The sequence below is a fragment of the Diachasma alloeum genome, unplaced genomic scaffold (genome assembly GCF_001412515.2).
Source record: "Diachasma alloeum isolate Michigan unplaced genomic scaffold, Dall2.0 Dall_scaffold_00375, whole genome shotgun sequence".
Taxonomy (NCBI): domain Eukaryota; kingdom Metazoa; phylum Arthropoda; class Insecta; order Hymenoptera; family Braconidae; genus Diachasma; species Diachasma alloeum.
In genome coordinates this window covers 34,498-56,834 of record NW_021680514.1, presented here as the reverse complement: position 1 = coordinate 56,834, position 22,337 = coordinate 34,498, and the positions used below count along the sequence as shown (strand labels likewise).

General features: G+C 35.9%; 1 protein-coding gene across 3 annotated transcripts in view; it reads right to left on the bottom strand.

Moving 5' to 3' along the window:
* The window catches only part of LOC107041740 (syntaxin-binding protein 5), a 225,519-nt gene extending 205,274 nt beyond the window's left edge, over positions 1–20,245 (bottom strand). For all 3 annotated transcript variants that reach the window (XM_015262452.1, XM_015262451.1, XM_015262453.1), the window contains exons 1-3: positions 19,561–20,245; positions 17,416–17,513; positions 16,867–17,049 (exon numbers count right to left, since the gene is read on the bottom strand). In XM_015262452.1, coding sequence (XP_015117938.1) covers positions 16,867–17,049; positions 17,416–17,513; positions 19,561–19,680 — 401 coding nt within the window. In that variant the 5' untranslated portion in view covers positions 19,681–20,245. The remainder of the gene's footprint in view (positions 1–16,866; positions 17,050–17,415; positions 17,514–19,560) is intronic.
* Positions 20,246–22,337: the final 2,092 nt, after the last annotated feature.

The window sequence follows — 22,337 nt, the reverse complement described above, 5'->3', positions numbered from 1 at the left end:
TAATGGTGAACCTATTCTCACTCCAGATGGTCTGTTCCAGTGGGCAAAGAATAATTTCAAGGATCTCGATGTGTTTTTCTACACTAAACAGGAACACGAGGATATGGAAGAACGGTTGAAAACAACATTCGACAGTGCAAAGGCGATTCCAGCGATACAAAAAAATCACGGCTTCATTCCTGTGGGAGAAAAGGAATTATTGATTAAGAGATATTCTTCTGCGACTACAGAAGTTTTTCCAAAAGCGAAGAAACGAAATGGACGACGTACATTAAGATAGCCATTGTGATTCAGAAAAGTTCGATTTCAAACTGCTTTTTCTCTATAATTTAAGGGTTATTTTTCAAATTACAAACTTGAAACAGACATATACTCCATGTTGATCTAAAAACTCATCAAATATTTGGTACTTTGCGAACCCTCACTGTCGTTTACATAAGTAGAGCTGTTAATAATCAATAAATTCAACTTTTTTCTATAAAAAACGTTTTTTATTCATCACTACTTATGCATCTCATCTTCAAATTATGCCGAAAAATTGCACGCTCATCCTTTCATGAGGCATTCATCATTTTTCAGGAACAAAATTCGAAAAATCCAATTTTTCATGAGAAAAAAAATTTATATGATACGTGCGTGTGACCGCATGGGTTTCAGTTGACTATAGTCAACTGGAAAGTGGCGGGTTTCGAGCGCATACCCACACTCAACTAAAACCCGAAATAACGCATGACGCGCATGCGCATCACCTATTAAAAGAGAATAACAAGGAAGGAAATCTACCTCCGAATAGTGAATACATGGAATGACTGAAAAATGAAAAGGTGATTTTCGAAGCAGATAAAATGAGCCAAAATCGTATAATTCCTGATAATGATGAAGAGTTAGGCAGTGAGGAGGATTTATTTACTGATGAGGAGGAGTTGATTGGTGATGTGACATTTGAAGAAAATGGAAATGAAATATTCTCCAATGAAGCAACAGCAGAATCGCCAAAAACTCCATCTTCGATCAAATACTGTAACTTAAGGGCTTTTATTGAATTCTAATGATCAAAATAATGTCAAGGAAACAGAGAAAAATTATTTTTGCTTTTCAGAGACATGTCACAGAATTCACCGAAACTTCACTGAAATTTGGTGATTAATTTCTAGAAATTAGTGATAAATCATTGAGAATTCAGTAACGAAAATGAAATTTTTCGATCACACTATTTCATAATTACTTTTTTAAATAAATGTGATCTTTTTTCTTCAGTGGGGGGGGCTTCGCCCCCCTCCAAGCCCTCCCCCCCCACCGGGGACTTCGCCCCCTGGACCCCCTTTTNCACGCACTTATCATATAAAATAGTATACGCAACACGTGCGGACAGCAGGCGGTATCACTCGGGCGGCTGCGCCGCCCTCGTGAGTAACCGCCTGCTTTCCGCACTAGTTACGTAATGTACTATTTCTCTCATCTCCATATGGCTATCCCATTTTGAAATACCCCGAAAAAGTTGAGTAATATCATTATGCGTCGAAGAAAAAAAAAATTATGCGATTTTCGAATGGCCCCTGCATAGCAGAAGGATTTAAATAACAAAAAACTTAAAAATGACTCATTATTCTTCCTTGTGGTACTGTCATATTTTTATTCCAAAAGTATATGAAAAAACGAAAAAAATCTTTTTTTGTTCTTTAAAATCGGCCAATTTGTTCGCAAGATATGATTTTTCTAAAATTTGAGTTTTTGTTATTTGTCCTGGCTAAACAATTAATGTTAAAGGAGCGAAAATTTAAAAAAAGTATGTACTCATGTATTACTTGACTGGGAGCATGCTAATTCAAGATTCTGAGAACCAAAAAATTCCAGGGTGGCTGTGTTGACATGGAATGTCCCATATATGATATGATTGATCCAGATAGAGATCATCGAGACGAGTATTTTGAAAAAAAAATTAAAATCGGTGTAGGTGTTGTTGAGATATTGAGGAAAAACGAAATTTAAACAAGTTGTTATATCTCAGGAACTACTGAACCGGTCGGCCTGAAACAACGCACCAAAGTAGATCTCGCTCATAGCTACCACGAGCCAAAATTTCAAATTTGTATCTAAAAATTTCACCGTATTTATGTTGAATTTTCTAAAAATTAATCACCAGAAACCCAAATCTACACATACATACATACAGACATGACCCTAAAAACACCATTTCTTCACGTTTCATAACATTCTAGACCATTTGCAATCAAAATTAGAAAATCGAAAAATTGACCAAAAACAATGCTTCCATTCGGAAGCAAAAATAATTGATTGAGTATTGTCCAGCTGGGTGAATTCATTACAAAAACTGATTGACAATCAAGAGAACACCGCTCTAGAGTTTGCACACGATATAATCACGTAATCGGACGGGTCTATTCAATGAGACATCACTGTTAATATTCTCACACAATACCTATACGATATTAAGGTTTCCGAAGTTTAAACAATTTCAATCATTTATTTGTAAATAAAAAATGGTTTAAGACATAATAATTCTGTGCAAAATGCAATTTTAATGACGCTAAAAATGCATGATTTTTTCACATTTTTCTCATGCAATTCAATTGACAAATTTAATGATTGAAAATGGTTGAATTTATGGTGTGGTCCGTACCAAATTGTAAAAGATACTTGGAATCACGGACACTTTCATTCTTCGCCAACGCCAAAATCTCCATATTAGTTGCAAAATGCAAATGATGTATGCAAAAGTTGACCCAAAAATGTGAAAATAAATCAGGCTGCATCTAGACCATTCACAGAATGACTCCCTGACAGGCAATTAAAAAAAAATTTCAATCCTTTAAGGACCCTAATTTTCTCCTTCTTTTCATTTTTAACCAAAAATTGCCATAACATAACTTTTGATTCATTTATCCGACTGAAATAAAAAATATTGTTTTTTTAAGTTCTCTTCATCTTCCGTCTTTTGACTTTTTTACTCAATTTACATATTTAACTGATTGTTTATTCATAAACTTGAAAAATTGCATTTTTGTTCAATATGAGCGAATCCGCTAATTCTGTATATGAAAAATTGCCTCAAAATTTATAAAGTTTTTTTTATTGTTTATCGGCAAGTATAGTCCAAATGAAGAAAAATGAGCGCAAACCGGAGCTCTCCAAGTCAATTATTGGCGGAGAGATTGAAGATTGAATTTTGTTTTTTTCTAAAAACTTTTTTTTTTCAATTCTAATTACGAGCAATCAAACTGCATGTGAAAAAAGGTCTCCTGTCATCTATAGTGGAATACCAATGATGTACCCATTCCAAAAAATTAAAAATTCGACGGTTGTTGGTCGCTCGCATTGCGAGTGGGTTGGAGTGAGTGTGAGCTATTACGGATCGAATCAATACCTTCCCGACCAATTGTCTTTTATTCATTCATTAGAAAAAAAACGCAAATTCTGAAAGTTTTATCCGGATAAATTAACAACTGTTGAGACCATTTTAATGGAATTCAGTCAGCCTCGAGTTATATCGCAATCCTTTTTCTGCACAAACACACACCCAAACATATCGCCCGATTTGTTTTAGGATGACTCTAGAGATCATGAAATGTAAACAAATCGTCGAAAATCAACATTTCATTTTCGGGGTCATTACAAAAAGTTATGATTTTCTGGAACATGTCACAAATTTCCAACGATCCGTCTCTAATTTTCAGGAGTCTATCACCAAATTTCAGTTATAAAAATCACCGATGATCCGGGTTATTCTAGTCAGTATCCAGTATTATCAATAACTGATGATAAATGGTTAAAAATCAGTGATATGTTTATGAAAATGAGAAAAAAAATTGTTTCCTCTGTGAATTGAACGGAAACAACTGGCAAACAGAGAAATGGGTTAGATTTCTAAAGAAGAAAGCCTAAAGCATATTTTTTTTACATGGTATACATCATACATCTTTTTCTAAAATAAAAAGGCCTTCACAACAACAGCACATGTGCGAAAGTATTTCTGTGCGGTACTCGATGAATTTCAGCAATACACTTATGAAAAAAATTTCATAGAAAAACCTAGCGAATTCACCAGACAATTCTATTGGCTTTCTATTGAAATGTTCAATAGAAAATATTCTATACAAAAAGTCAACAGAATTCGATTGTTCAATACAACTGATTCTATTGATATATTTTCCATTGAATTTGCTCGGCTCAAATTTTTCAAGTTCTTTTGTTTGATTTTCTTAATGGAAAGAAAAATAGAATGAAAAAGGTAAATGTTAAGAAAGAGTGCCCCCACCACCGATCTTTCTGAAAACTTAACCATCGCATGGGTGGTGGGGGCCCTCTTTCTTAACATTTACCGAAAAAAAATAATACTAATAAAAACTGACCGATATTGAAAAATTTTTGAAGTCTCAAATTTCAAAAATTCATGTTTGAATTACTCCAAAATCACTGAAACGATTTTGCTGGAATTTCACTCCAGCTTTAATCAAACAAAGCTGCATCGATTATGATGACAAGAACTCAATCCCATCGTTTCTCTGAGAGGAATCATCAAATTAGTAAAAAAAATTCATTGTTCGACGTTTTTTCACGAGTTTTAGTGCAAAATCTAAAGAATCGCCGGGCGATGCTGTTCAGAATATGATTAGTATGAAGTTACATGAGAACACATCAATTGCGTGAAAACAAAATTTAATCGCATCGTTTGTTCGAGAAAAATTGTAGCACAAAATTTTGATCACATCCACACACACACGGACAGACACCCACACATACTGACTGGTCTCTAAAGAGTGTCGGGAAAGTTTCTAGGGGTTACGAAACGTGGAGAAATCATGAAATTTCCACAATCGATTTTCGGGGTCATTACAATAACTTCCTCTCTTCGCGTCGGGAAGTTGATAATATCCAGGAAAATGACGTTCATTTATATGATTTATTGAGCATTGATTAGTAGAAATTAAATGCCCTGAATATCATAACCCACCGTAGAACTGAATTGACAGGTGAAAATATGAAACAAGATATGCCAGTCAAATTCGTTGTTCGACAATATCTCAGAATGCAAAGGAGATAGAGGGATTTTTATGATAACTTCCTCGAGTGGAAATTCCGGTCAGGTCTTGATCAAGTTTGGATCAGGTTAGACCTGACCACTGATCAGGTATTGATCAAGTTGACGGATCCGGTCTTGATCAGACATGTTACGCCTCTGACCAATCCGGATTTGATCAGGACGAATGGACCCGAACTTGATGAAGTTAACAGTATGAAAACCGGATGACCTGTCAGTCAGTATCAATAACAATTATCAATGATAATTAATCCAAAACAAAAGATAATTCAATTCTTTCACCGTAGGCCGCCTCTCTTAATGAATCTCTACTGTTATTAACTCTGAAAAAGCTTATTATTTTTTTACCGATGCTGGGGATCGAACCGGGGGCCCTATGATTACTAATCCTATGCCCTAACCACTACGCTATCGCGCTATTACTATTGAATAACCTGTACATTGCCTATATGATTTGTATCGGGGTATTCGTTGAATTTACGATTATTCCTGATCTCGCGAATGTACGTGTGTATTCTCAGAGATAAAATATGTTCAATTAAACTTTTATTTATGTCATTAATGAATAATAATAATGATAATAACAATAACACTAATAAATAAATAGACATTTGGTGTTTTTTTTCTCAAGATCATTTACGTGTAAGTTTGATACTCCTCTAATACGTATTTACGGCATCATCATCCCTCCCTTCTATACATTTGAGAAGGGCTGGCTGTTAATTAAATTGATTAATTAAATTAAATTCATTAAATTAAATTAATTTAATTTATTTTAATTATAGTATAATGATCCTTTTTAAAGATTGAAAATAATTATTGATAATGGTTGATAAAACTTAATTTGAATAGTAAAATACTAGTTAATTAAATTATCCGATAAAATTATTAAAATTAATGTCAAGTGGACCAGATCATAATCTGATCATTTTCTCTTCAATTGACACCGTTCAAATGCCGATCAAAGACATCAAATCCGAATTTGCTCAAATTGGGGTCAGGCAGCTGACCTCAGGGTGAGATCGTGCCTACTTGATCTGAATCATCCGGCAGTTTTTCGGATACGATCTACCGGATCAAAACTTAGGTTCTCATCAGGCATCATCTGACCATGTCTACCTGATCAGAACTTGATCTGAACCCGCCAGTAGTTTTTGGGATCCGATCTGCTGGATCAGCATTTGGTCAAGTTCTCATCAGGCATCATCTGATCATGTCTACCTGATCAGAACTTGATCTGAACCCGTCTGTAGTTTTTCAGATCCGATCTGCTGGATCAAAACTTGGTCAGGTTCTCATCAGGAATCACTGGATCAGTCGAACCTTACAAAAACCTGATCAAGTTCCGATCGTGCTTCAGGTGGGCCTGAAGCAATTTTCACTTGGGTCTTTGGTAGATCTCATTTTTCCCTACAAGAAAGGTTTTTGCCAAGAAGGCGATATTTCGCTTCAATCCAAAAATATTGCCAAAAAATTTGTTGGAATTTTCGAGTACAGCTCTTCTACTATTGTACAAAAACTACTCGACAAAGATTTATGACATACTGGGAGAACAGTTCTGGAAAGGGACTAATTTACGACCCGTTGTGCTCCACACTGGAGACCGGTCTAATCCTAAATACATGCTGAAATTTGAAAAAGGGCTGTGTCCTGTTGAGTGGTAAAACTTTATTATTTTTGCTTTTAATTTTCCCAATGAGAGTTTTCACTTGGCTATTGCTTTTAGTCTCAGGACAGGGGTCCTCTATTACAGACTTGCTCTCCTCGTGCAAATAAAGAGACTTTAATGAAGCATCTCATTGTTTTGTCACATTTATTTATTCACTTGCATCCATATTCTATTAAAATTAAGTGGCAACTGAATTCGGAGGCGATTTTTCCATAAATATCTCTGAATCTACGGTAGATGGAAACAATTTCGTACATGCTTTTTTGTAGGTCTTATTCTGTTCTATTAAAAAGATTTATACAAAAATTTCTCCATCTCCTTTAGATTCCAAGATATTTTCGGAAAACCAATTTTTTGAGAAGACTAAATTTTGTTATTCTCTCCATTTCGCCTCTGAATTCTTCAAAACACAAAAACTAAAAAACTAAAAACAGGTGTTGGTTAGGAAGTTTTCTGAATCTTACGATAAAAAAAAAAGGATGGGGAATAACCTCAAATGAGAGTTTGAAACTTTCTTTTTGAGTTTTCCATGCCAAAACACATGAAAACATGAAAAATTTGTTTTTTTTTCGAAAAGCTAAGAAAATTTTCGATAAAATCTATGGGTTCAATTTTTTTTTGTTGTTCTTAGAGGCTCGTAATTAGAATGGGAAGAAAAAAATCTAGAAGGAAAAAAATCAATCTTCAATATTTTCGCCAATTATTGAGTTAGAGAGCTCCGGTTGCGCTCATTTGTCTTCTTGTAGACTATACTTTTCGATAAAAATGGGAAAAAACTTTCAAATTTTTTAGGCAATTTTTGATATACAGAATTGGCGGATTCGCTGATATAGGATCTGAATTGAGAAGTTTAAATTATACCAATAAAAACTTTTGCGGAAACTCCGAATATTCACGTATAGACATACCCACGGCCAAACCACGGATTTTCATGGTTATTTCATGGTTTTTGGTGAGCATTTGGGACGTGTCGATAGTCAAGGAGGGGGGGGGGGATAATATTAGACCCTCGGTTTGATCTCTGAGAATTGGTCCTCATTTTGACCTCTAATAATTGACCCCTACGAGTTAACCCTCACTTTGACCCTTAAGAGTTGGCCTTCACTTTGACTCTTAAGAGTTAAGACTCTTAAGAGTGAAGGCTTAAGGCTCATATGAGTGTCGTATGGGGACCCACATGGAGGTTATCTGGAGATTATATGCGGGGTCATGTCTAAGTTATTTCGGGGTCATATGGAGGCTATGAGAGAGGCATATAGAGGCATATAGAGGTTTTATGGATATCACAACGGGTCATTTGAAGGTCATGTGGGCGGCTATAGAGACCTTAGGAGGACATATGAAGGCTATGGGATGAGCATACGAAAGTTTTATGGGCATCAAGGATCATATGGGAGGATCATACGGTGGCGATATGGAGGTTATATGAAGATTATATGAGCAGATTAACACTCCCTTAGTCGCGCTATGAACACCGCGCCGCATTTTTTCCGATTTTTTAAATTGCACTGTTGTAAAACCTAAATTGAAGTGTCTAGAAGCCCGATTAATCAAAAAAACTAGAAAATTGAAAATTAAAAACCCCCGACGAAAAAGTTGTCAACTGACTTATTCAAAAACTGAAAAACCAAAAAACAGAAAAATTGACAATTAAAAGCCCCAACGAAAACACCTAGTCACGAAAATTTTGGTGTTCACCCGACTTTTTTCTGCTGTTTCTCCTATTACAAAAGAAATTTCAGTTTGTCTAAAATTAGTCCAATTAAAATTTTGAGTTTTTGTTTTCCTCGTTTTAAGCAACTCAAGGATAACTTTTTCGTCGAGGGTTTTTAATTTTCAATTTTTTAGTTTTTTTGATTTTTTAGTTTTTAAATGAGTCAATTAATAACTTCTTCGTGGGGGTTTTCAATTTTCTAGTTTTCATTTTTTTTACCCTTTCCTGCATAGTTTAATCCTTTGATTACTCTAAAGGTGATTATCCTCAATTTGAATCTTTCGCGCGCAGAATCATAAGTATGAACGAAATTTTAATGCTACCAATCCATTTTTGTTTTTGTTTGCTACTAGGGAATTACGGTTCAACCTAATCACCTTCATCGAATCATTTTTTTATGCACTTTTTAGAAATACGGAGTAATTAATCAAAAAAAGGGCTTCGTAGTTCGATTCTTCGGAGTGTTTTCATCATTTGTAATACAAAAACTGATTATTTCGAATTGTTTTTCATGTAGTTTCGTCTGGACAACGACGTTGCAGAGTTAGGTTACCGGGTGTGAAAAGCATTACCCCTCCCTTTGGTTTGACGTCAGGGGTAAAAATATCCGCCAAAAATAACATAAGTACTTGGATTTTCAATTTTTTATTCCGAAGCTCCGGGTTGTGTACCGTGTATAAGACGAATTGTCAGAAAAATATGGCAACTTTGAACTTGAATATATAATGACGAGTAACACTGAACATACAAAATCTCACGAAATCAGTCAAGGATATGATCTAGATCACTTTTGAATTTTTTCAGATTTTTCCTAGATCTTTCAAATTTATCATTATGTCGATTTATAACTTTTGCGCGACCAATGAAGTGTTAAAAGCTCACATGGGAATGAATGAAGGTCAAAACGGGTCATAAGTTTGATAGATAGAAGGGTCATATTGAGGTTCAATATGGGTTACAAGAGGGACACGAGGAGTCATATAAGCTCAGTTGGGAGGGCTATATGGAAGTGAAGAAGAGTCACATTGAGATTCCAAGAGACGTTAGGAAGAAGTTACAAACGGAAAAATTTACAAATGGGAAAGGGAAGGTGTTGCCATCTGTCTGCAATGCACCAAAATGTCATTTTGTGGTAAAGAAGGGATTTCATGTTGAAATCAAATAGATGAAAATAAAGATAATTTTGAGGTGCATTAAATCAGTTAGAACATTATCTATAGGTCTTGGACATTGACGAGGGTGCTCCGGGTATGCCCCACAACACAGTAACTCAGGGTATGAATTTCCTCGAGGAATAATCACGCTCCTGGAGTCAGAGGTGCGTGGCTTTAGATTCTCACGTGGTGATCACTGGATATTTCAATTGTACATCAAATCCCCGTAGATGATTGTACTTTAGAATGGACATGGTGCCGATGACCACTGGGATTTTAATAATGCACCAAGTCCCTACTAGACGATTTTTTACTTTTTCCTCGAGGAATAAAATTGTCTCAAGAAGCTTTGGGACATGTACTTTCGGATGTACGTGGTCCCGATGACCACTGGTTATATGAATCGTGCACCAAGTCCCTACTGGACGATTTTTAATTTTTCCTCGGGGAACGAAGTTGTCTCAAAAACCTCTGGGACGTGTATTTTCAAATGGACGTGGTCCCGATGACCACTGGAGATTTTAATCATGCATCAAGTCCCCACTGGACAATTTTGTAAGTTTTCCTCAAAGAATAAAGTTGTCTCAAGAAGCTTTACGATATGTATTTTCGGATGCACGTGGTCCCGATGACCACTGGGTATATGCATCGGGCACCAAGTCCCTAATAGACGATTTTTTAATTTTTCCTCGAGGAATAAAATTATCTCAGGGAACTCTGGGAAGTGTATTCTCAAATGGACGCGGTGCCGATGACCACTGGAGATTTTAATCATGCACCAAGCCCCTACTAGACGATTTTTTAATTTTTCTTCGGGGAATAAAGTGGTCTCAAGAACGTTTCGGACGTGTATTTTCAAATGGACTTGGTGCCGATGACCACTGATGGTTATATGAATGAGGCTGAAGTTGGCAGACGCACGCGCAGCAGAAGTTGCATTAGTTTTTGGTGCGGACTGTACGGCCCGCATCAGACGACCCATTGCGAGGCTGGAAAATATAGCTCCGGTTGGAGGCTGATTTTTGGGGTGTGCAAAGTCGGGGGTTGGTGGAATTTCTTTCGGGGGGTTATTCAAGGGGTGGACAGTCCAAATTATGCAATTTTTTCTAGGGAATTAACACATGAATTAAGAATGACTTGATCTTCGGATATTTCGTGTTAATTTCGGAAATTACGGCGGTAGGGGGTGAACACAAGTACTTTGAGGGTTCGGAATTTTTCCAAGGGTTAGTTTTGAGTGTGGGCAGTTCGGATTATTCAATATTTTCCTGGGGAACTAATGCAGTAATCAATGATTAATTAATGAAACTCATATTCCTTTTTTATCCGGAAACGACGGGGATTGGGTATGATGCGCAAGTACTTTTGGGGTTGGATTTTTTTCTAGGGGTAGTTTTGAGGGTGGAGAGTCTGAGTTAATCCATTTTTTTCCTGGGGAATGAGCGCGATAATTAACAATTAATTAATAAATCTCATATTGCACGTTTTTTTCGGAAATGTCGGAGGTTAAGGGTCAAATGCAAGTACTTTTGGGATTAAATTTTTTCCGAGGGGTAGTTTTGAGGGTGCTGAATTCAATACGTTCAATATTTTTCTGGGGAAAGAACGCGGTCATTAATAGAAAATTAATTAATTTCATTTTTCACGTTTTTTGCGGAAACGTCGGAGGTCAAGGGTCAAATGCAAGTACTTGTGGGGTTTTTTCTGAAAGGGTAGTTTTGAGCATGTAGTAACTTGAAATGTATATTAATTTCGAATTGAAACAATTCAGGTACTCGTGTGTACATGACGTTTTCAATGGGTACATCTACAAATAAAAACCCTATTTACATATGTTGAAAATGTCATTTTGCATGTATTATCACCGCGGTCATTCCCCAGAAAAATATTCAACGTATGGAACTCCCCACCCTCAAAACTACCCCTAGGAAAATATCCACCGCCAAAAGTACTTGCACTTGACCCTTAACCTCCGTCGTTTCCGGAAAAAACGTAAAATATGGAATTAATTAATCAATTGTTAATTACCGCGCTCATTCCCCAGGAAAAAATGTATTAATTTCGACTCTCCACCCTCCACTTCCCAATCCCCGTCGTTTCCTGGAAAAAAAAAGATATATGAGTTTCATTAATTAATCATTAATTACTGCATTAGTTCCCCAGGAAAATATTGAATAATCCGAACTCCCCACGCTCAAAACTACCCCTTGGAAAAATTCCGAACACTCAAAATACTTGTGTTCATCCCCTACCGCTGTAATTTCCGAAATTCACACGAAATATCCGAAGATCAAGTCATTCTTAATTAATGTGTCAATTCCCTAGAAAAAAAATTGCATAATTTGGACTGTCCACCCCTTGAATAACCCCCCGAAAGAAATTCCACCCACCCCCGACTCTGCACACCCCAAAAATCAGCCTCCAACCGGAGCTATATTTTCCAGCCTCGTAATGGGTCGTCTGAGTGCGGGCCGTACAGTCCGCCCCCAAAACTAATGCAATTTCTGCTGGGCGTGCGTCTGCTAACTTCAGCCTCATTCATATAACCAGTGGTCATCGGCACCAAGTTCATTTGAAAATACACGTCCGAAAGGTTCTTGAGACCACTTTATTCCCCGAAGAAAAATTGAAAAAACGTCTTGTAGGGACTTGGTGCATTATTAAAATCCCCAGTGGTCATCGGCACCACGGCCATTGGAAAGTATATGTCCCATTCATGTACAATCATCTACGGAGACTTGGTGTACAATTGAAATATCCAGTGATCACCACGTGAGAATCTAAAACCACGCTCTTCTGACTCCAGGAGCGTGATTATTCCTCGAGGAAATTCATCCCCTAAGTTACTGTGTTGTGGGGCATACCCGGAGCACCCTTGTCAATGTCCAAGACCTATAGAAAATGTTCTACGTGATTTAATTCACCTTAAAATTATCTTTATTTTCATCTATTTGATTTCAACATGAAACCCCTTCTTTACCACAAAATGATATTTTGGTGCATTGCCGCCAGATGGCCACACCTTCCCTTTCCCATTGGTAAATTTACAAGACGGTCATGTGTAGCGTGTTGGTTATTCGCGACCGCAACGTAGATGTGGGAGCCATCAAGTGGTCTCTAAACTAACTACTCTTGGGGGGCAACCAACGAGATCCCTCGGAGGAAACCAATGATGGAGCTCAACAAATGAGATCAAAGTGAATCCAGTGATCTCATTGGTTGCCCGCCAAGAGTAGTTAGTGGAGAGATCACTTGATGGCTCCCACACCTACGTTGCGATCGCGAATAGGGGAGTCATGGGGGATAAATTCTCAGGAGCTAACACTCAGAGGTCAAATTGAGGGCCTATTCTCAAAGGTTCAAGTTAGGGCCAACTCTGAGGGATCTAACTAAAGGCTCTTAAGGGTCAAACTGAGGGCCAATTCTCAGGGATCAAACCGGGGGTCCAAATGCCCACCAAAAATCGAAATGATCACGAAAATCCGTGGCATGGCCGTAGGTAAATCCATATGTGATTTTTGCCAATACTTTCCATTAAATGTAAAATAAATCATAATTTGTCAAGTATTGGAAATATGAAAAAATACCAAAGTATGAAAAAAAGCAATGCATTTTTTGGCATTGAAAAATATTACAAAAATCTTTCTTTTTATTATGAAAAAATCCATGTTAACAAATGTAAAGAAAAATCCTATCGAAGAGAAGGGAGCACTGTCATCGCGGCCACCACAAATGTCATGGCGCACTGTCACGAGGCGTTTATGACGGGTGTCACAATTTCCCCTCGTCTCTACAACTTCACAATTTATAGATGCAACTTCATTTTTTACACACAATTTTTATTTTTATTGCTTTCGTATTATGTAGTCTAATGTGCATTTTGAAATGAAAATCTCTACAGATGAAACTATTTTTTGAATTTATGACTTTCACAAATTATCACGTAGTTATGACTGTCATTATGCATCTATATAGATGGTTTGACAATAATTTGCGTACAAATTTGTACGGATTTGTGACCATCTTTTGTAGTTAGGAAGTTACCTGCGTCACATGACCGTCATTATTGGTCATATGGCGCGATCTCGCAAATGGCAGTCATTTTGCATCCTAGTCATGGGCACAGTGATGAAAAAATTGTAGTCGAATTCGAGGGATTTCGACACCTGTTCGAAATCCCTCGGCAGTTCTTATTAAATGTTTCTCTAATGTGAGCCTTCGTGCAGAGCGTATGCGACAAGCATATGAATACCTATAAAAATGCATACCCGAGAATTCCTACAGAAAAGATCTCAGCAGAGTATGCTATTTAGAAAAATCAAAATCTATTGACATTTTTCTATCAGAAAATAGTGAATTGAAAAACGCATGGTAAAACTGTATGACTTTCTATACAAATCGACGGGAAAAAAATGACATTTTTCATGGAATCTCAATAGAATATCGAGTAAAAAGATTATATTTTTTCATTGAAGTTTTCATGCGCGTTATTTGCGATTCTCGAGATGAATTACATTGAGGAATTCCACAGATTTTGCACGCGATCTTTTATAGAAAATGTTTAATAATAACTCTTTTACAAAAACAAAAAATCAGTTGAATTTGGTCTTTCGAGACAACTTTTTCTATTGAGACATTTTCCATAGGAATTCATCAATATCAATTTTCTGTTTCTTCCACTTCATTTTTTTCTTCTCCCACTAAAAAACTCAAACAAAAAACTGGGAAACTTTGAGTCTAAGAATTTCTATAGAAAATATCTCAATAGAATAAGTTGTATAGATAAATAAAATTCGATTGAATCGATGAAAAAATAGAATTTGCGATACGCGTTCAATAGAAATCCAATAGAATTTCCTAGAAAATTCGTTAGACTTTGCTATCAAATTTTTTCGTAGGTGGAGTGGCTGCCTATTTGACGGCCTTTACATTTTTATTTTTTGATTTTGGTTCTAAAAATGTTGACACAATCTGGTAAACACAGAATATTGTCGATGTTAATAACATTCAAACGAAATTTGTTGAATTATTACATAAGTTGAGACGGTAGAATAGGAAGGAATCAAAATGTGAAACGAATGAAATGCGCTGGACACTCTTCGCAGAGTGTCAAAGAACATGGACCTATTCAATTGACTCCTTGCATTACGTTTAAGAATGAATGGATGAATTGGAATAAATTTTATTTTAATAATAATTCCAATCTTATTCAGAAAGCATAGAAATTCAAGATTATTGAAGTTAAACTAGTAATGAAAGGGAGCTTTTTTTTTATTGTATCACTTTTTACAATGAGGATGATTATGAAGTGTTTTTTTTTCATTTCATCGTATAGCTTCCGTTTTTTACAGTTTCTCATTCCTTCAACCCGTTTTGCCCCATATTTGTTTTTCCCAATGCTCGTTCCAGTATTGTACGGTGGTGGGCAGGCTTAGCTTTGGGAAGCTAAGCCTGATGCCCACCACCGTAGTGCGCTAGCCCCATAGGGCTAGGATGGTCATGAATAATTATTTTTGAAAGATCGAAAATTGACAGAAAAACGGGTACATTGAATAGGCATAAACATGGCGGCCGCGGCGGCACCAGTTTGAAAAAATTCAAAATTTATCATACTGACTCACGTTTGGGATAAAGCTACTCAGCGTAACTAAAAATTTCTCAAGTTGGATTATATACTGAAAGAATAGCAATTTTTTCATTTAGTTTATCAACAAATAATCGGTTAAACGTGAAAATTGACTGAAAAAACTTAACGATTGAAATTAGAAAAATGCCGCCATGGATTTTTTGCCGGATATTTAATGCTCTACACATCAAGTCGTATCAATTTTCATTCTCTCTGACGGTTTCGCCGGCGTAAACCGGAAAAGGTTGCGGATGCTTAATTTTGCAGTTTTTGATTTTTGTAACAATTTCCCGGTCTGCTGGAATCCTAAAAACTTGATATGTATTTCATATCATTTTTCCACATGATATGTCGCAATTTTTGTCCTTCTATCATCCTTGATATCAGCTAAAATAAAATCCTTATTTGACTAACTTATAATTAAATGTGGTACAGTTGAAAAAAAGTGTGTTTCTGGCACTACAGGGAACGGGGAACAACGCAAAAGCCTAATGGATATATATAAGGAGTAAGGTGAAAAAATATTCATTTATTTTGCAAGGCACAAAGAAAGCAACGTGAATTTCTAATAAATTTTCCCTGATGAGGACTTCTCAGGAGGGACTTTGGAATGAAATATGACAGATTATTGATCTCTTTTCAAAGCCTTAAAATTGCTGGTAACTGCCGGCTTATATTTAAGAAGACCATGGAAATGATTTCCTTTGAAATTATTTCTCAGCAAATATTTTTATACAAATGTATTTTTGAAAAAATAAATGATCAATGGAAAAAAATCATCAGCTATGAAGCTCAATGGAAGATTAATTGTTGAAAATGATATGGAAAGTATATAATCTAAACGAGTCACTTTGTATTGTAGTCACTTTATAGTCACTTTGGAAAGAAAATGAAAGAAAATCAAGTTACGCCATTCGCAGAGAAAACAGAATGATGGAACATTAAATTTACAATATTCATTAAAGTAAATGATGGATAAGAGTTCGAGAAAACAGAATTAATTAATTTTCCGCATGATAAACAGGAGAATAAGCGATTAAGGCACAATTAATAATTTGTCAGTTTGAAGAATTTGAAGTTACCACGTATTCTTTCAACACTAACTTCACGCGACTCATTAACCAATCAGAATTGCGTAGTTTGAACTTTCAGAAAGATATTTGTTGTTTATTAATTAATCTAGGGAAAATATTTATTTCGTCCCTCAAACTATAAACTTTTCGGAAAAATAATCAAAAAATTTAATAATATTGTTAATAATGATCATATTTATTCGCCCTATCAATAATGATGAATTATCCCTGAACGCGCGAGAAGTGACCAAAAATAAAAAGGCCTACAACAACAAACCAACTTTTTCTATGAATCGTCCTTGAAAGGAAGTTCTTTTGTTTCCCAATGATGAAAGGTGGAGTTTCGAAAAGTTGGAAAAATAAAGTCATGGCGTTTTATGTTTAACTACCAATGTTCATAAAGATTGTAAGAAAAAAATTATTGAATATGCTTAAAACATGGCAGAACCTTGAAAAGAAATTAGCGAGTTAATTAGTGTCAGACCTTTCCATTAAATAAAAATTTGGATATTCACGAATGAATGAAGGAGGATGAAAAGATCAATGTCCATTAAACAAATGAATTTTTTACCTCTCACGTTGAAACTTGAGGCTCTGGACGACCTGTGGAATTTTCTGTCGAAAATTCCAAAGATGTAGTGTGTCATCAGCAGTCGCTGAAACTAGGGCACCCTCATTGATGAGAAACTGTAGTTGAAGAACAGCTGCACCACCCTCGTGTTTGACGTGAACATCGACTCCTGGTCTTCCCAAACTTTATTTTTTTTTTTCGTCTCAAGGTCAAGGAAAATACAAGTTTGTGGTGAGTGGTCATAAAGATATTTATGACGCAGTGAAAATTTCTGATGAGGTAAAAAGAGATAAAAAGGGATGCGTCCAAAAATTTCATGAATCTCATACATATTATTTCGTGAGTATCGCAGGAACTGTTGATTCTAGTTACAAATATAATCAGACCTTTTTTTAGAAAATTTACTTTCATACAAGAAAGTCTACGGACATTTCTTATTAAATTCTATGTATGTCGGAATATCTGCGAAAGAGATTGTGAATTTCATTTAAAAATTGATGAAAATTCGCTATGAAAATGAAACAGATGAATTATTCATCAAAAGGATACATTCTGAGGGATCCAGTTTTGGTGCCAATTGCCAGAAGCTTTTGCACTGGATCGAAAGCCACTGCTGTTGGTTGATGTGGAAATCCATGTCTGAAGGTCTGAAACATTGAAATTTCTTTTTTCTCATCACACATTCTTTCCTCCTTCTCAAGTCCTGCAGAAAGGAATTAAAGCATTTCTTTTTTCTTGAATAATGGAGGTAGTCTGGCTAATATCGACTAAACTGTCAGATGGTTTAGAATGGCCAGTAAGGAACAGAACTTTATCGTGTCTCGTTTCCATTCCTAGTGACAGCTCTAACGGAAGACCAGGGTACGGTTTCCTGTTTCGATTTTATTCAAAAACTTATTCTTCAAGAGTTTAAACAAGGTCTCATCGTACTATCAGTCTGACGCCTCTGACCAGACGAGTCAATCTTATGTCATGGATAGTTGAAATGATGAAAAAATTAAAGGTAAAATATCGTATTTATAATTATAGAATTATCTACATGCGGAGTGGTATTGAGGGAGAATGCCAAAATGTATTTTCTGGGAAAATCAAAACCGGAACTCAAAAAGGAAATGTTTCGAATAAATACCTTAACGAGATACCTTAACGAGATGAATTTGTAATTGACAAGCGAAGATCTTCATTTTCAATAGAAAATAACTCATATAATCGCCTCATTATTCGTTGAATTATCTCGGATAATAAGTAAATTCGGAGAGGAATCTATCTGAACTTTTTTGAAGCTAAAGAAATTTCTAAGATAAATGGCATTCCCCCTAAAACCACGAGGTTTTGGATTATCTCAATAATGGCTGATTTCACAAAAAAAAGTCAAGAGACCGTTTTTGAACCTGACAGAATTCGTCATAAAAAACTCACCTGGATATTTTTCAACCCTTAGCCATTCCCTAGTAACACCACAATTCGGAGAAATCTTGCAGAAAAATTTTTAAAAGCCAATTATCCACGGGTAAAGTTTTGTACTGGCAAACTCAATTCTCATAGGCAACTCTCTTCTTGAAATTCCTTAAACGTTCATACGAACTCAGCTAAAAATAATAGCATAAAAACTGGAAAAACACATAACCACTTTCAGTAGATTATCAGAGTTGCAACGTAAAATAATTAGAGAAACATCGCATCCTTGAAAATCCATTGAAAGTGGTTATCTATTTCTTCAACACCCCAGAATGTTCAACTAAATTTATTATTACAGAGATGAACATGAACGTCAGTTGATATTTTGTAAATTTATTTACACTATTTCACAGAATGGTACCCTATGATAGTAAGGGTATCGAAACACTATCATTTGAAATATAATTTGGAATATAGAGAGCTTAAATACAAATTCATGTTTCGAGCTGAATGGATTATGCGTAGTAAGAATAATTATATAAAAAAGGAATATATATTAAAAAATTGATCAGCTAACAGGATAGATCAAGAATATTGGTAGTCTGAAAATAATTGATCATATTTTTAAAAACGGTTCATGCTTTTCAAAAATTACATTCCTCAGCTCGAATGCATTTAGTAAGTATGAACTTTTAAAATATAATTCGTTGGTATCCGATTTAAGGAACTACAAAGAAACCCCAGAGTGTCACTAGCATTTAACTCGTTTAGTTTAGGCAGAAAAAGCTCATCAGTTTATGAGAATGTTTCTTCCAGAAAATTCTAGCTTTCTATGCGGAAGATTTCTCCAAACGGAATGTCCAAATTCTCCATAGGATTCCCTGCAGAATTTCCTACGTAAATTCTCAGAAGAAAAGTTTATACACATTTCTTACACGTGAAATCACCCGAAAAACTAATGTACACGTCAATCCTCAAATCAAAGGCGAACGAAGGAGGAGACGGCCGATAATATTTCCCATAATCACCCTCCTACATCCATTATTTCACAAGGCGATGAACGATAAACCCGAAAGCCTGGCTAAAATTCATACCATTGACTCTCGCAAATTCAAATTCATCAAGTGTACTCGATCGAACTCCTCTAGAACAGCTCTCGATTCTGATTCGTCGGACGAGCACATTTCATGTGGACTTGGCTGCCAATTGACTCGGCAATCTTTCCACATTTCGACCCATTCAAATCCCCTTAATCCCTTCACAATAATAATAAGTAAAGAAAATATATTCCCTTACCTTTTTGACTTGAAAATGTTCTGGTCGTAAATTTTCAATAATTTCCTGATCTGGCTTAACCTGTTGAGCTACAGACGATCGAAAACCGTCGAGGACACCTTTGATGGTAAATTTTTTCATCTCGTTGGTATAAAAAAAGTGCTATTTATGTTGAATGTTATTTTCACATGTACATAATTCTGCTGCAATAAGTTTAATATATTATTTTCTACAATTGGGCCATTGACTTGTCGTTATTTTTTCCATTATTTATCATCAAATCATACTCCCATGTTGATTTCTAACGATATATTAAGCATCCTCATTATATTCATGATGTTCATTTATTCTCATTGAATGAGCAATCAACTATGACACTAGATACGCTGTAGGATCGGTCGAAAAACGCTCTACATTTTGATTATTGTACGTCATATTGCACCACAACCGTATTTTATTGGTTTAACGAAACGGTTAATTGCGGTTTCAACGGATTTTAATACATTGCAGTTGTTTTTTTGGGATAAAACTTCGGTTTGACGGGCTTTTTGACGAAGTATTGGGGGAGTTTTTTCGGGGGTGTATACTCCGATGGAAAGCACGACCGTGGCACGACTGTTTTGGTAGATGACAGCAATGCAGTGTTGTTTAATCGTGGAAAGCCTGGAGGATCAATAACTTGGCAACAGGCTCGCACTTGCTAGTACCGCTGATGCATGGATGGGACTAACACAAGTGAAATGGTTTGCGGAAAACTTCACGGAGATGTGCAGTATATCCGGGATTGAGATAATTAGGATAATTTGGTTTAGATGATGTTACATTTTTTTTTTCAATAGATTTCTGAGGATTTATCTGTTTTCTTTAGAAAGATGAAATGAGAACAAACACTTGGTCGAATAAATTTGCTCCTCTTTAGATGGCCTCGGCTGATTCAGGTGGGAAGGCATTTATTTGGCCAGATGAATGACATTTTATGATTGTGGAGAATATTATATGCAGTGTATGAAGTTATCTCGAAGATAATTCTTGCCCAATAAGGGTGGGGATTCGTTTAGATCAATTTCCAGATGTCATTTCAGGCGGAGAATTGGAGCAGAAAATTGAAACGGTGTTATCAATTGTTGGTAATGGTCCGTTTATGACTAGTTCTTTTTCGTAATTATGTATTTATCTTGGAAATGATCGACTTTGACCATAGAGAATGGTTCTATTGTCCATGACTGTAAGGTAAAGTGTGCAGATATATTTTTTTCGTGTTTTCTCCATTATTATTAGAATATTATCTAATTCTATTAGATTACATAAAATGACAGGTAGATTGATTCTGACGTTATCCGGAAGATGGGGTGCAGCCAATTCCGGACCGCAAAGCGATTTCTCGCCGTCTGGTGGTGGTTTCTAGAATTACTATCTTGCGGACCAATCTGATGGTAGTGCGCCAAGGCTCTGGAGTATGAAATAGCAAATTATTCATTGATGTAGACACAAAAAATGTAGAGCTAAAAAAGTTCATTACCAAATTTTTTTAACTTGCTTTCGGTTACAAGATATTCAACAAACAATGGAGTCAACCGACTCGGCTAATTTCATTATAGAACATTCATCTCTACATGAAATACTTACGCTGCTTTATATAATCGTCAAGAGAGAAATGTTGACTGCAAACTTCCATGTTTTCATCGTAAATTCCTCTCAGTTTCAATGCTTCCATCCATTTGTTCCGTAAAATTAAATTGGATGGAAAACTATGGAAACTAAAATTCAGTTTATCCTTTACTTTGCACTCTGGAACACAGCATCCTCTTTTCGAATTCTTGAGATAATTGTTCTGTGCCATTTTCATAAACAATCGGTAGGTTATAAAATCAAGATTTAATTCACGGCTTGTACTTGAAACAATTTGACATTTCAGCACTGTTTGAGGTTAGGGTTCTGAGAAGCTCCGCAAGTTAGTAGTTTTCCACGATCCCGCATTTTTGGCCATAGCGCCGACGGCAGTTGTGCGATCGCGAATGGGGTTAGGAAGAAGCGAAATTATCTGCAGATTCAGATAATTAGAAGAAAATAGCGGTGTTCGGCCCCTCGTTGTTGGTCGGCCTTAAAAACATAATAGAATAGAATAGAATATGTAAGCAGTATTATGCATTATTTGTGATTTTGCGTTATGTTTTTTCGCTAATTGGACATTGATCTGTATATTTTCACCGACTATTATAGCGCTTTCCTTGACATGTTTTTTTTTTCTAACTTATCCGGGTGTGATTTTTTAAAACTTTTTTTGTTTTCAATTTCGACGTATTTCTTGGGAAGAGAAATTTCGATAAAACAATTGAACCTTATCAGGTTAGGGGGGCTGAGGGTTTCGGGTTTATTTCAATCCTCAAGAAGCACGTGAAAATCCGAAACAAAAAAATTCGTTACGAAGAAACCCACCGAGATAAGCTGGAAAAAAATCGCGCCAAGAAAAGCGGGGTGGGGGTCATTCTGCCGAAAGCGTCAAATTACCGACAGGGTCAAGTTACCGACACGGGTATGGCTGACGGAAATTCCCTAGACCATTTAATGTGATGTCTTGACGTTGAAATTTATAGATGGGGCTATTAATCAGCCATAGCAGTCCGCGAGATTCAAATTGTTGTTGGAAAATAATTTAAATAGTTCAGAAAATTAAAAATATACCAGAAATAGAAGAATAAAGAAAGTCTGGAATACAATGGACAAAGAGAACGAAAAACAGCATCGCAAGCGTGAGAAAAACCGTTACGGAAATAGTAAATGTCAAATACTTGAGTTTT